Below are 14456 nucleotides of genomic sequence, written 5' to 3'. Positions count from 1 at the left end.
ATTGGGGATTTTAACAAGTTGTGATTATTTTTCAAATTTCCTTCAATTTTTCATTTTATTAATTATAAAATGATTAGTGACTGGATAACAATTAAGCATCAACTAGTTGGATAATTAAGATGCACTGGCTTTCCAAGCCTGGATAGAGAACAACAGTAGTCATTGCCCCATGAAGGTGGTTATAGGGGTGATCAATTGCTGGAATGTAGTTGCTGGAGGAAGGAAGCAACGTGATACAATCTCCAGAAATATATACAGCCAGAGCTGGCAACCCTATTTCCACACTCTTCATTCTCAATAAGCCTCTGTGACGTAAAAGTAAGAATTCTGTTAAGAATTCTGGAGACTGTTTAGAACAATGAAATTTTACATCCATTGCACTATCGGATCTGAAATATTGATCTGAAAATTAATTGCCACTGCGGCACTCACTTGGAAGCATCCATGGAGCATAGATGTTCATTACTCAGCAAGTTGAATCAAGCTCTGCTGCACGTATCCAGGATGGACATTAGGTACTTGAAACATTCATTAAGATATTAAATAAGAGTCATCTGCATTTTGTGGGAGTCTTTGCTGAAACTGAGCTGCCCCAGCACCTGACTCACCATGTGATAAATTCACTCTTCAACTAATGGCAAGAGAGTAAGCCACAAAATCAGAGCAAGGGAGACTTTTCAGAGGAAATAGACAACGGGTTGAAAATGATCTGAGTGAGTATATACTTGTGAAAATGGGAAATTCCTTTTGGAGTCAAAGATGTTACAAATAAAACTGATAAAGGAGAACAATGCATGGATTTAGATTTTCAGAGGGCATTCGCTAAAGCCCCAAAGGAGGCTCGTTAGAAATATTAAAGCACATGAGAGATGTAGTAATGTACTGCAGGGATTAATAAGTGGCTAATAGACAGAAAACACAGAGTAAGAATAAATGGGTCATGCTGGCAGACTGTGACTAGTGGGGTACTATAAGAATCAACACTTGAGCCTTAGCCATTCACAACATATACATTAATGATTTGGACGTGTGGATCAAATGGAATATTTTAGAAGTTGCAGATGATATAATACCGAGTGGGAATGTGCAGGGGAATTGAACAGGCTTACTGACTGGACAAAAATATGGAATATAATGTGGAAAAATGTGTGGTTAGCCACTTTGTTAGAAGCAATTGATGCACAAAATATTTCTCAAATTGTAAGAGGTTAGAAAGTGTAGATGTGTAAAGTGAACTAGGTACTCTTGTCGTTAAGTAACTGAAGGCTATTTTGCAGATACATCTGGCATTGGAAGGACAAATGGAATGTTAGCCTTTGTTTCAAGAGGATTTGAATTCACAAATAGTGAAGTTTCCTTCTGATATGTAAAGTTTTATTAGACTGCATCTGGAGTATTTGTAGCTTTGGTGTCCTTATCTTAGGAAAGATATTATTGTCATACAGGAAGGGCAAAGAAGGTTCACTGGATTTGTTCCTGGGATGGCAGGGCTATCCTAGAGAGAGACATTGGGCAAACGGGGCCTGATTTCTTTCAAGTCCTGAAGAATGAGAGATGACCTAATTGTAACCTACAAAATACTTAAAAAGATAGATGCAGGCAAGATGTTTCTCCTGGTTCAGATGTCTAAAACCAGAAGGCATAGTTTAAAACTAAGTGGGATGCCACTTAGATTCAAGATGAGGAAATATTATTTTTCTCAGAGAACTGTGGAGACTCATACTCAGGATTGCGTCAAATGCAAAGACTGATAGACTTCTGATTAGCAGCGGTGTACAGGGTTATGGGGAAAGGGTAAAACACATTGGAGTGTTTGACCAGCCATGATTGTATTGAATGATGGGGCAGACTCAATCGACCTCTGGCCTACTCCTGTTCCAATGTTCATATGTTAACAGGGAGCATAGACTCTTCAATAGGGCAATTTAATTTGTCTATTCATTACATTTAAGTCAGTTCTTAATTTGTTGTTTCAGGCTCTAGTTAATTTCTGGATGATTTTTAGGCTATTTTCTGACTTTTATCATTTAAATTTGGCTTCTAAGAAGATTTTGTTTTGCTGCATTGTTTTTGGCAGCTTTCAAAATAGTATAATGCAATTATGGTTGGACTGGTGGAGTTGAATTTTGGGCTGAAGGATGAGTAGGGAATTAGGGATGTACAGAGATTGGTAACAGCTCACAGACAGGGGTGGGCACTGCATAAATGGCCATTTTCACATTGGTCTTCAGGAACATTTCTTCCACTCAGCAGCATCCCCACAAAAAAGGCCATCATTGAATAATGTCACATGTTGCAGTTACAACTCGAGCTTTAATCCAAAACAAGAACAGCAATGCATATGACTGACAAGGTCATCATGCCCCTTAATTTTCCTGCTACAAGGCTCATTTCAGACTACACAGGTAAAGCAATGGCTCCTCAAATTTTGTATTCTACATTGTATGAGACAGGTCATCAGATTACTCCAAGCTATGAGGAATACCTACATCTCGTTCCTTCTAGACAGAAAAAATGAGAGAACTTTGGCTTTTGTCCAAGGGGCTGCACTGTTCACCCACACTGCCTCCTTATTTCCATTACCAACCTGGATTCCTTCATTGGACTCCCTCAATATCGAGCCTGTTTCAGGATGTAGGAACCAAAATATGTGGGTTTGTTGCTGGTTCCAACAAGTATCATGATGCATTTATCCTGTGAAAATAATTTGTGTTGCCTTCAGGTTGCAGACAGGCTAGTGATTGGCAGGGCTATTTTCTTTAAACATAGGTCCTAACTACGGTCCAGTATCAACTTACAGTTAATGAACCGACCTACAATGAGAACAGTGCTATCATTAGAAACTTTGTTGCTAGTTTGCAAGTTGAAGTACTGCTTCTATTGCTTGGACTTTCTGGGAGGAGTTTTACAGTATATCTCTCAACAGATATTTATGGCCACATTTCAGATGTTTTGGTATCGTGAGGGACCAGGTTTTCATGTTCCTTGAACAACAAAATAAAGGGCATCCAAGAGAGTTTTTCATGAATCACTCTCCACTCCACATTGCCAATGATTCCACAATCCTAATCAATGCTAGCTGACTTTAGTCCTACCCTATGGGTCTTTCGCATACAAACTCCAAATTCAGAATAAAACACAAACTGGTAAAAGCTGGACTAATTGGAAAGTGGCATTTCACAGGGATTGGTACTGGGACCACTAATTGTTTGCAATTAACATTAAAGGTTCGTACAAGGGAAGTACAATTTTAAATTGAAACAAATTGGGAAGTGAGGTTAATATAAGGGAAGAAAGCAACAAACCAACAACAGCTTGCATTTTGTTGCAAATGCCTAACTGATGGTTCATGTGTTTTAGTATATCATTTTAATTTTAGAAATTATAGTTTTAACACTAGACAATAAGAGAAATGCAATAGATACAATTTGAAGTCCGATGCACTTTAAGGTTAGAGGGCTTTGTTTCTTGAAGGGTGAGAAAGTCAAAGTAATTAAAATGATGTGCTTTATTGATAGCCAGAACATGTAAAAATTGGCAGTTCAGAGGGTTCCTGTTTGTTAAATAGAAGCAAAGTAGGATAGATATAGCCATAAAACGATAGTTTGCTTCAATGTGGAGTTGTGGCATCTGCACTAAATTAGCTTAAATGCATTCAGTAAACCCTGAAATTCAGATTAAGGACAGCCCAGGTCAGGTTACGTCATTCTCAAGATTGCTGGAGTTTAAGAAGGTTTTCTGGTTTTAATTTAGCTGGGTACATGTTTTCTGGGAGACATTAGTTACATTCTGGGAGAGAGCAACAGCAGAAGAAGTGGCTCTATACAGAACCCAGTGAGCTGTTCTACAGATCAGGAGATGTGCCAGACAGTAGTAGCTTTGTGCCATGGAAAAAAGTTAGGGCTAAAAAAATCCTTGCAAGCCATTGGTGGTTCAATGCAGCTTATTGAAGAGAGAAGAATGCCCAGAAGCAGTATTTGCTTCATGTAGTTGGGAGAAGTTGTAGCTTAAGAGAAATTTAATGATAACAGTGCTATTTGATAAAACTAAATTTGTGCTGGTAATTAGACACTTGAGAGCAGTCTTAGGATTTCTTGGTCTCAGGGGAAGAGATCATGCTAGTAAAACAGGAGTAGTTGTTGAGGCAGTTCAAGTCAGGGAGGTTTTGATGATGTTCTGAAGCTAGATCTTCAAAAGTGAAGAACTAGAATTCTTTGCGAAGGAGACAAAATTTTAATGAGAATTAGTGAGCCACAAAACCAAATTTAGCTTTGAGCCAAACAGAAGAGGGTCGGGGAGATGATCTAAAGTTTGGTCGAAGAGATAGGTTTTAATGAGGTGTTTCAAGGAGGAAATAGAAGTTGAAAGATGGTGAGGTTTAGCAAATGAATTGCAGGCCTCATGGCCGAGCAATTAAAATCATGAAACCTGAAGAGGCCGGAGTTAGAGCAGCCCAGATAGCTCAGTGGATTGCAGGACATGAGATTATAGAAATAGAATGATACAGGCCATGGAAGGATTAGACCACAAAGATGAGAATTATGAATGAAAATTATGAATGAACTGAAGAAGTTAGGTTGTTGCTTAACCAGGACCTAGTGTAGTTCACCGAGAACAGGGGTGAATGGGACTTGATGTGAGTTAGGGCACAGGCAACAGAATTTTGGAAGACCTCAAGTTTATGGAAGCTAGAATGTGGGGCACTGGCAAGGTATGTGTTTAAGTAGTCAGGTTCAGAGGTAACAAAGATATGGATAACAAAAGCAACAACCATAATGTTATTTAAATATCGTACTTAATGTAAGAAAATGTCCCAAGGTGCTTCACAAGAACATTATAAAACTAAGTATGAAACCACATCAGACATATTAGGTTAGGTGACTAGTAGCTTGGTCAAAGAGAAGTCTTAAACAGTGTCTTGGAGGAGGAAAGTGAAGTAAAGTGGCAGAAAAGTTAAGGGAGTGTCTTGTAGAGGTTGGGGCCTATGCAACTGGTCACCAATGCAGAAGCAAATATAATTGGGAATGCTCAAAAGGCATTAAAAGAGAACATCCATCTCAAATGGCTATAGGACTAGAGAAGATTACAGAGGCAGGGAGTGGCAGGAAATGGTGGGATTTGAAAACAAAGACAAAAATTTTAACGATGAGACATTGCTTGTTCAGGAGCCAGTGTAAGTCAAGAAGCACAGTATGGTAGGGGAATAGGATTTGTTGTGAATTAAATAAACAGGCAGCAATGTTTTGGGCTATCTAATGTTTATGGACGGTTTAGGCAAAGGGTAAGCTGAACTATGGTCATTAATTAACTCACAGAATAGCAATTCACTGTTAATATCAGTAATTGTGGTGGTCCATTTTGGTAGGAACAATAAGGAATCTACATATTTCTTGGATAATAAACCTGAAAGGGTAGAAGAGCAAAGGGATACAGTCATAAAGTCATACAGCATGGAAACTGACCCTTCGGTCCAACTCATCCATGCCGACAAGTTTTTCAAACTGAACTAGACTCCTTTGCCCACTCCTGCATTTCCTTACAAACCTTGCCTATACACTTACCCGTCCAAATGTCTTTTAAATGTTGTAACTGTACCTTCATCAACACTTCCTCTAGCCGTTCATTCCACTTATGAACCACCCTCTGTGTGAACATGTTGCTCCTCAGGTCCCTTTTAAATCTTTCTCCTCTCACCTTAAAAATATGCCATCTAGTTTTGAACTCCCCAACTCTAGGGAAAAGACCTTTGCTATTCATCTTATCTATGCCCATCATGATTTTATAAACCTCTATAACTTGGCCTCCCAATCTCTAATGCTCCAGTGAAAATCAATAGTAACAATAAGGCCTTAAAAATGATCAAATTCAAAAGCAGGGAAATGATGTTAAACTTATGTAGTAAGTTAGTGAAACCACATTTACAAATTGTGTGTGTAGTTCCAGGTGTCCATTTACAAAAATAACACAGTGGCATTGGGGAAAGCACAAAAGTAAACTTGGTTATGACACCAAAACTGAAGAAGTTAAAACTAGCCCAAAAAAAAAGTAACAGGCTGGATTCCTTTTCTGTTGAAGAGAAGGCGGACAGCTGAGCGGTGACCTAGTAAAGATGTTTAAAATAATGGAATAGTTGGCTAGGGTAGTTATGGAAAAATATTTTAACAATTTCATTTGCTCATGTCATGTGAGTGTCATGACAAAACTAGCATTTACTGACAATCCCTAATTGCTCGAGAAGATGGTGTTTATTGCCTTCTTGAACCATTGCAGTTTCAGCGAAGTAGATAAACCCAATTTGCAGGAACGTAGAGGAAAGACCAAAAGTAGCAACCAAAATGTAAGAATAATTACTCGTAAATCTAACAGAGAATTCAAGAATAAAACTCTTTACCCAAAAAGTAGGAGAAATATGAAATGTGCTATTGAAAGTAGCAGGCAAGTCTAATACCGTAGATGTATTTAAAGGGAAGCAAAGTATACAAATGAGCGACAAAGGAATACAGGATATGCAGACGGGCTTGTAGAAGAAGGAAGTTCATTTGAATATAAATGCAAGTCTACATCAGTTGAGCCAAATGACCTATTTTAATGATGCAGACTGGATATAAAAATCAAATTAATCCAAAACCTCAACTGCTTAAAATATAATAGAAATTACGAGTCACCTCTTTTATATATCCTTTGTACTTGTTTCTTGGCTGCTTACTAATCCTTGAGCTTTTATAACATCATTATCCATGGGTACAGCATAGTAGGTGCAAGCAACTCTGCTTCAGCTGAAGACATGTGAGATGGCCAAGACAGATCACCTCAAGAAGTTTGTACCTGTAGGACTTGGCTGCAGAGTAACCTCATATTGTGGACAGGAACAGTCTGACCCAACTAACTCTGTAGCAGCAAAGTAAAAAGCAAGGTCGCTATAGTTGCAGAGGACCACAGGCCTGCTCATTAGACAGTGATGACTGGTGATGATTTAACCCGAGGGTCACTATGCCTCAGGCAAGGGTAGAGTTTGAGAAGGAGGGGTCTTCATTGTAACCTGAGTTGGTACAGGAATTGAAAACGCCCTATTGGCTCACTCTGCATCGCAAACCAGCCATTCAACTAACTGAACTAACTAACTCTCTTGCCACTAAAGTACCATTATGAGCCTGGCAGAGAGGCTATCGTGAATCTGTCACTTCCCAAAAGAGGCCATTGGCTGCTCCTATGAAGGCAAGTCGCGTTCCTGAGACAGTGCCCCAACACACCTACAAATTGTTATAAAAATGGGCTTTGAATGAGTAATGTGACATCCTGCAAGGTCCTCTAGACACTGTTCTCTCAAAGCAAAGACAGCAGCCAAAGGACTCAATAGCAGCTGCATTATCTATCCTGGAAGATGTCAGCACTGGATCATTCATAGTGTGCGTTGCTGTTGTAATCGAGACCAAAAGACCAAAAGATAACGGAACAGAAGTGGGCCATTCGCCCCAGTAAGTCTGCTCTGCCATTCGATGAGATCATGGCTGATCTGATAATTCTCAACTCCACTTTTCTGTCTTATCTCCATAACCCCCAATTCCCTTCATGATTACGAATCTGTCTATCTCAACATTGAATATATTTAATAACCCAGCCTTGACAGCTCTCTGGTGGTAAAGAATTCCAGAGATTCACAACCCACTGAGATATTAAATTCCTCATCTAGTCTGTCTTAAACAGGCAACCTCTTCTGCTAAGGTTATAGCCTCTGGTCCTAACTCTCCTATAAAGGGAACCACTCTCTCTGCATCTACCTGTCAAGCCACCCAATATGTTTCAATAAGGTCTCCTTTCATCCTTCAAAAGTCCAATGAGTGCAAACCCAAACTACAATGGGATGAGGGAGGAGTTGGTTCAGGTAGACTGGGACCAAAGACTATAAGGTGGGCGAGTTGAGGAACAGTGAAGGACTTTCAATGCGATCTTTCATAGTGCTCAGCAAAAGTAAATACCAGTAAAAGGGAAGGACTAGGAAAAGGGATAATCAGCTATAGATACCTAAGGAAATAAAGGAAAGTATCAAATTGAAAGCTAATGCATACAAAGTGGCAAAGATTAGTGGGAAACTAGGCGATTGGGAAATCTTTAAAGGTCAACAGAAAATGAGGAAATGGCCGAGGTGTTGAACAAGTATTTTGTGTCAGTCTTCACAGTGGAAGACACAAATAACATGTCAATAGTTGATGATGAGGCGGCTATGGCAGCTGAGGACCTAGAAGTGATCATTATCACTTAAGCAGTGATGTTGGGCAAGCTAATGGGGCTAAAGGTAGACAAGTCTCCTGGCCCTAATGGAATGCGTCCCAGGGTATCAGGGGAAGAGCAAATGCGCTTGTGATAATTTGCCAAAATTCACTGTACTCTGGGGTGGTTCTGGCAGAATGGAAAATAGCAAATGTGGCGCCACTTTTTCAAAAAGGAGGTAGACAAAAGGCAGGTAACTGTAGGCCTGCTAGCTTAATTTCTGTATTGGGGAAAATGTTTGAATCTATAAACAAGGAAGAAATAGCGAGACATCTAGATAGAAATTGTCGCATTGGACAGAAATTGGCCCATTGGACAGATGCAACATGGGTTCATGAAAGGCAGGTCATGTTTAACTAATTTACTGGAATTCTTTGAGGACATTACGAATGCGGTGGACAACAGGGAACCGGTGGATGTGGTGTATCTGGATTTCCAGAAGGTATTTCAACAAGGTGTCACATAAAAGGCTGTGGCTAAAGGTGCGCGGCATTATGGGTAATGTATTAGATGGATACAAGATTGCTTTCTGTTAATTAACCAAAGGGTGGGGATAAATCAGTGTTTTTCTGGTTGGCGATCAGTGGCTAGTGGTGTGCCTCAGGGATCAGTGTTGGGACTGCAATTGTTTACAATTTGCATAGATAATTTGGAGTTGGGGACCAAGTATGGTGTGTCAAAGTTCACAGATAACACTAAGGTGAGTGGTAGGTGAGTGGTAGAGCAGTATGTAGTGAACACTGAAAGTCTGTAGAGGGATATAGATAGGTCAAGTGAGTGGGCAAGCGTCTGGCAGATGGAGTACAACGTTGGTAAATGTGAGGTCATCTATTTTGGCAGGAATAACAGCAAAACGGACTACGATTTGAACGGTAAAAAATTGTAGCATGCTGCTGTGCAGAGGCACCTGGGTGTCCTTATGCATGAATCACAAAAAGTTGGTTTGCAGGTACAGCAGGAAATTAAGAAGGCAAATGAAATATTGTCCTTCATTGCTAGAGGGATGGAGTTTAAAAACAGGGAGATTATGCTGCAGCTGTATAGGGTCCTGGTGAGGCTACACCTGGAGTACTATGTACAGTTTTGATCTTCTTCATTGATAAAGGATGTACTGGCACTGGAGGGGGTGCAGAGGGGGTTCACTAGGTTGATTCCAGAGTTCACAAGGTTGGCGTATGAGGACAAAGTGAGTAGAATGGGACTATACTCATTGGAATTTAGAAGAATGAGGGGCAATCTTATAGAAACATATAAAATTATGAAGGGAATAGAAAAGATAGAAGCTGGGAGGTTGTTTCCACTGGTAGGTGAAACTAGAACTACGGGGCATAGCCTCAAAATAAAGAGGAAACAGATTTAAGACTGAGTTGAGGAGGAACTTCTTCACTGAAAGGGTTGTGAATCTGTTTTCCCCCCCAGTGAAGCAGTTGAAGCTGTCTCATTGAATGTTTTTAAGGCAAAGATAAATAGACTTTTGAACAGTAAAGGAATTAAGGGTTATGGTGAGTGGGTGGGTACATGGACCTGAATCCACCAAAAAAAAAATCAGCCATGATCTTATTGAATGGTGGAGCAGGCTCAATGGGTCAGATGGCCTAATCCTGCTCTTATTTCTTATGTTCTTACGTACTCAACTCATAAGCAAAGCCCTCCAGACTGCAATCAATCTGGTGAAACTTCTCTGAACTGCTTCCAATGACAATATATCTTTCCTTAGATTTGGGGACCAAAACTGTTCACAGTAATCCAGGTTAACAGTTTTGTTATATTTCTGAATTTAAAGACTAATTATTTAAATAAAACTCAATAAAGATGGCAGGGCAAGCGATGTGTTTCAGCTGCAGTCGGGACTGGTGGACACCAGTTTGAACCATGGCAACCATATCTACAGTATGTGTCTGCAGCTTCAGACACTGTGATGAAATCAGTCATAGAGACATTGTAAGAACCAGTTATCGAAAGAATGAACAATGCACTCAAAAACATCATATGATCAGATAAAGTGAACATGGTTTAATGAAAGGAAAATGCTTCTTGAAAGTTTTTGAGGATATAACTAGTAGGGTAGACAAATGGAAAGCAGTAGATGTAGTGTCCTTGCATTTCCAAAAGACATTCGATAAAGTGCCAGACAAAGCTTAATATACAAGATAACAACTCATGGTTTTGGCCATGATATGTCAGCATAGACAGAGGAATAGTTAATGGACAGGAAGCACAAAGTAAGAATAAAGAGGGCATTTTCAGCAAGCTATGATAACCAAGATGCCACAATGAGCAATGGTAGACCTTTAGCTATTTACAAATAGGACGAAGAGGCAGAAACTATTGTGTCTAAGTTTGCTGATGATATAAAGCTAAGTGGAAATGAAAAATGTGCAAAAAGAAAGCTGCAAAGAAATATCGAAAGTCAAGTGCATGCGCAACAAGGCAAAGTATAATATGGGCAAATGTGAAGCTATTTTTTGGTTGCAAGAATAGAAAAACAGCATTCTTTTTTTAAAAAGATATGAAATTTGTCAAGTTTTGGAGAAAATTGGGTGTACTCAAGGACCACAAAGAGTTAGCATGCAGGTGCATCAAGCAGCTAGGAAAGTAAATGGCATGTTGGCCTTTATTTCAAGGAGATTGGATTGGAAGAATAATGAAGACTTGTTACAATTGCACAGGGTTTTTTTTGAGATCACTCCTGAAATATGATGTGCATTTTTATTTTCCAAATTTAAGGAAGGACATACATGCATTGGAGGCAGCATAATGAAGTATCATTAGATTGGTTCCTACAGAGTTGTCCAAGGATGACGGGATGAGTAAATTCTCTGGAGTACACTATTATGAAGGGGCATGGTATAGTAGATATTGAGAGAGCCCTCTGGCTGGGAACTCGAGAAAAAGAGGTCACAGTTTCAAGACAAGAGGCATTAAGTTCGGATGGTGATAAGAAGAAATGACCTCACTCAAAGCGTTTTGAATCTTTGGAATTGTCTATGCCAAAGAATTGTGGATGTGCCATCACTTAGTACACTTAAGGTTGGGCAAGACAAATTATTGCTCTCTCAGAGAATTAAGGTCTGTGAGTAGCAGTTGGGGAAAATGGATCTGAAGCCAAGACTAGCCATGACCATTTCAGTGGTGGAGCCACCTTGGCAGTCTGGCTAAATTTTCTAAACACCTTTTGTAATAAATTTAACTTACTATCAAAGAACAAAGAAAATTACAGCACAGGAACAGGCCCTTCGGCCCTCCAAGCCTGCACCGATCCAGATTCTCTATCTAAACCTGTCGCCTATTTTCCAAAGGATCTGTATCCTTCTGCTCCCTGCCCATTCATGTATCTGTCTAGATACATCTTAAATGACGTTATCGTGCCTACCTCTACCACCTCCGCTGGCAACGTGTTCCAGGCACCCACCACCCTCTGCGTAAAGAACTTTCCATGCATATCTCCCTTAAACTTTTCCCCTCTCACCTTGAAATCGTGACCGCTAGTAATTATTAATCATTAAGAATTAGTTGAGTAAACTTTTGTCTTTACAACCTGGACATGAAAATTTATCTGCAGAGAGTGTACAAAGAATTATCCAGTAGACAGAATGTCACCTCATCAATATTAATTTAGTTTTCCTGTTATTTAAATTATTTTTTGACAACTTGGGGCAGGCTCTGTAGCCTGCGTGGGATCCTTCTGGTGCAATGTTGCTCCTTGCTCTCTGACCAGGATGTGGTTAATATCTAGATTGCAAAAATAATGAAATTGAATGTATTTTCCAGTTGTTTATGATAGCTGCCTTAGGTCAGCCTTAGGTCAGTTCATTCATTAAATGAACTAACAAAAAGAATCCCTCAAAATGCCAAAACACAAATAAGATATGGTGAGTGCATTGCTACAAGTTTCCTATGCTTCCAAAATGTTATATCACTGGAAGTTATTTATTCTGTGCAGGCTGAACATATTTATACTGTGTTTGAGGTGATCTTTCAAGACAATGAAGTGGTTCATATTATTTTCAAATCCAGTTATAGATACTTCCAACCTGTTGCAGCTTTAAACATTGTCTTTTTTAAAATGTTGCAACATCATTTAAAGCACATAAATAGCACAATAAATTATTTTCTTCATATTTTTACATGCATATTTAAGGCCACCATCCTCTGTAAATGCAAAGGATGATGCGTGGAGTGCAGCTCTGCATGAAAGCATGGTCAGTTAGTACTTCTACAACTGGAATACAAATCAGGAAGATTAGTACCTTGTACAGTTAGTATTGCCTGTGTCTGCACTTCCCCAAAGTCATTCCATGCTTCACATGTATATTTTCCTGTATCTTCAGGAAAAACTTCCTGAATAAAAAGACTGAATTCATTTCCATTCTTCTCAAACTGGAAGTCTTCTGATTCCTGAATTTCTTTCCCATTATGGAGCCAGATAATTTCTGGGGGTGGATTACCTAATGAATTTAACACACATTAGCATTAACAAATAGCAGACAGGAACCCTCGCAACTGAGTAATGATGTATATTTGAACTTTTCAACTATCCTGAGAGAAGGTGATCACATTCCTTTGCAGTGATGAGGCTATTAAATCATGAATAGGCATGAGTTAAATATTTATTACAAACACATTAATTTTACAGCCAATGATAAAAATTAAGCTGGATTTTGCCCAACAAGAAGAATATAACATTGTTTTTGTCTTTTTTTGTGGCTTGACTTTTGCCTCAATCAGGAATCAGAAGAGTGTGGATTCAAGTCCCACCAAATTTCCAGTTTGCCATTCCAGTGCAGTACTGAGTTTAAACCCTTTCTTTCTTCTGAGGTAGAAGAAAAATCCCATGCCACTATTCTGAAGAAAAGCAAGGGAGTCATCAATAATGCCTTCGTCAGTTTTAATCCCATATAAATATTTTATCAGGTCACAATCATATTGCTCTTTGTTAAAACCTCCTGCATGCAAAATCAGTTGCCATTTCAAAAGCACTTATTTGGCTGTAAAGGACTGTGATACCTCCTGAGGCTGTGAAAGGTGCGATAGAAATGTAATTTATTATTTCTTTCCCTTAACTCTACAAAATAAAGGCTGTTTTTATTGCAAAACAAGAAAGTGTTTTGTACAGAAATTCTACACTCAATTTTCAGCATTATTTTAAATATTGATGAGCAATAGTTGTGACATACTGACTAATCAATGATCTTTCAGATAAACATTCTTACTTGTATCTTTTAAAACTTAAACGTCATTGCACGCTACTCACAATTTGCATGAATAATTTCTTTCTCTGCATAGTTTTATATCATAAGACCATAAGATAAAGGAGTAGAATTAGGCTCTTCCGCCCACTGAGTCTGCTCCGACATTTGATCATGGCTGATATGTTTGTCAATCCCATTCTCCAGCCTTCTCCCCATAATCCTGATTACTTACTAATCAAGAACACATCTCTGTCTTAAATACACTCAATCACTTGGCCTCCACAGCCCTCTGCAGCAATGAGTTCCACAGCGTAACCACCCTCTGGCTGAAGAAAGACCTCCTCACCTCAGTTCTAAAGGGTTGTCCCTTCACTCTGAGGCTGTGCCCTTAGATCCTGGTCTCTCCTACAAGTGGAAACATCTTCTCCACATCCACTCAATCGAGGCCTCTCAGTATTCCTTGACTGTCAATCACATCTGCACTGAAGGGATTCTATGATTCCCCTCAGCCTTTTAAACTCTATCGAATACAGACACAGAGTCTTCAACCATCCTCATATGACAAGCCCCACATCCCTGGGATCATTCTCATAAACCCCATCTGGTACATTTATGAGAATGATCCTCTCCAATGCGGGCACATCCTTCCTTAAAATTGCTCACAATATTCCAGATGTGGTCTCACCAGAACCTTATACAGACTCAGCAGAACATCCCTGCTTTTGTATTCTAGTTCTCTTGAAATGAATGCTAACATTGCATTTGTGAAGGATAAAACAGAGTTATCGTTTCGGGTCCAGTGACCCTTTCTCAACCTGAAACGTTAACTCTGTTTTTCCCTTCACAGACCCTGCCAGACCTGCTGAGCTTTTCCAGCAACTTTGTTTTTGTTCCTGATTTACAGTGTCCGCAGTTCATTCGGTTTTTATCGAACATTGCATTTGCCTTCCTAACTGCCAACTTAACTTGCATGTTAGCCTTAACAGAATCCTGAAC

The 14456-nt window shown here is 39.3% G+C and overlaps 1 protein-coding gene across 1 annotated transcript in view; it reads right to left on the bottom strand.

Moving 5' to 3' along the window:
- mylka (myosin, light chain kinase a) overlaps positions 1–14456 on the bottom strand; it is a 376415-nt gene that overhangs the window by 117182 nt on the left and 244777 nt on the right. The window contains exons 15-16 of the mRNA XM_048599211.1: positions 12519–12716; positions 11738–11753 (exon numbers count right to left, since the gene is read on the bottom strand). Of these exons, the coding sequence (XP_048455168.1) occupies positions 11738–11753; positions 12519–12716 (214 nt within the window). The remainder of the gene's footprint in view (positions 1–11737; positions 11754–12518; positions 12717–14456) is intronic.

The sequence above is a fragment of the Rhincodon typus genome, chromosome 7 (genome assembly GCF_021869965.1).
Source record: "Rhincodon typus isolate 14 chromosome 7, sRhiTyp1.1, whole genome shotgun sequence".
NCBI lineage: Eukaryota > Metazoa > Chordata > Chondrichthyes > Orectolobiformes > Rhincodontidae > Rhincodon > Rhincodon typus.
This window is presented reverse-complemented; position numbering and strand designations above follow the sequence as displayed.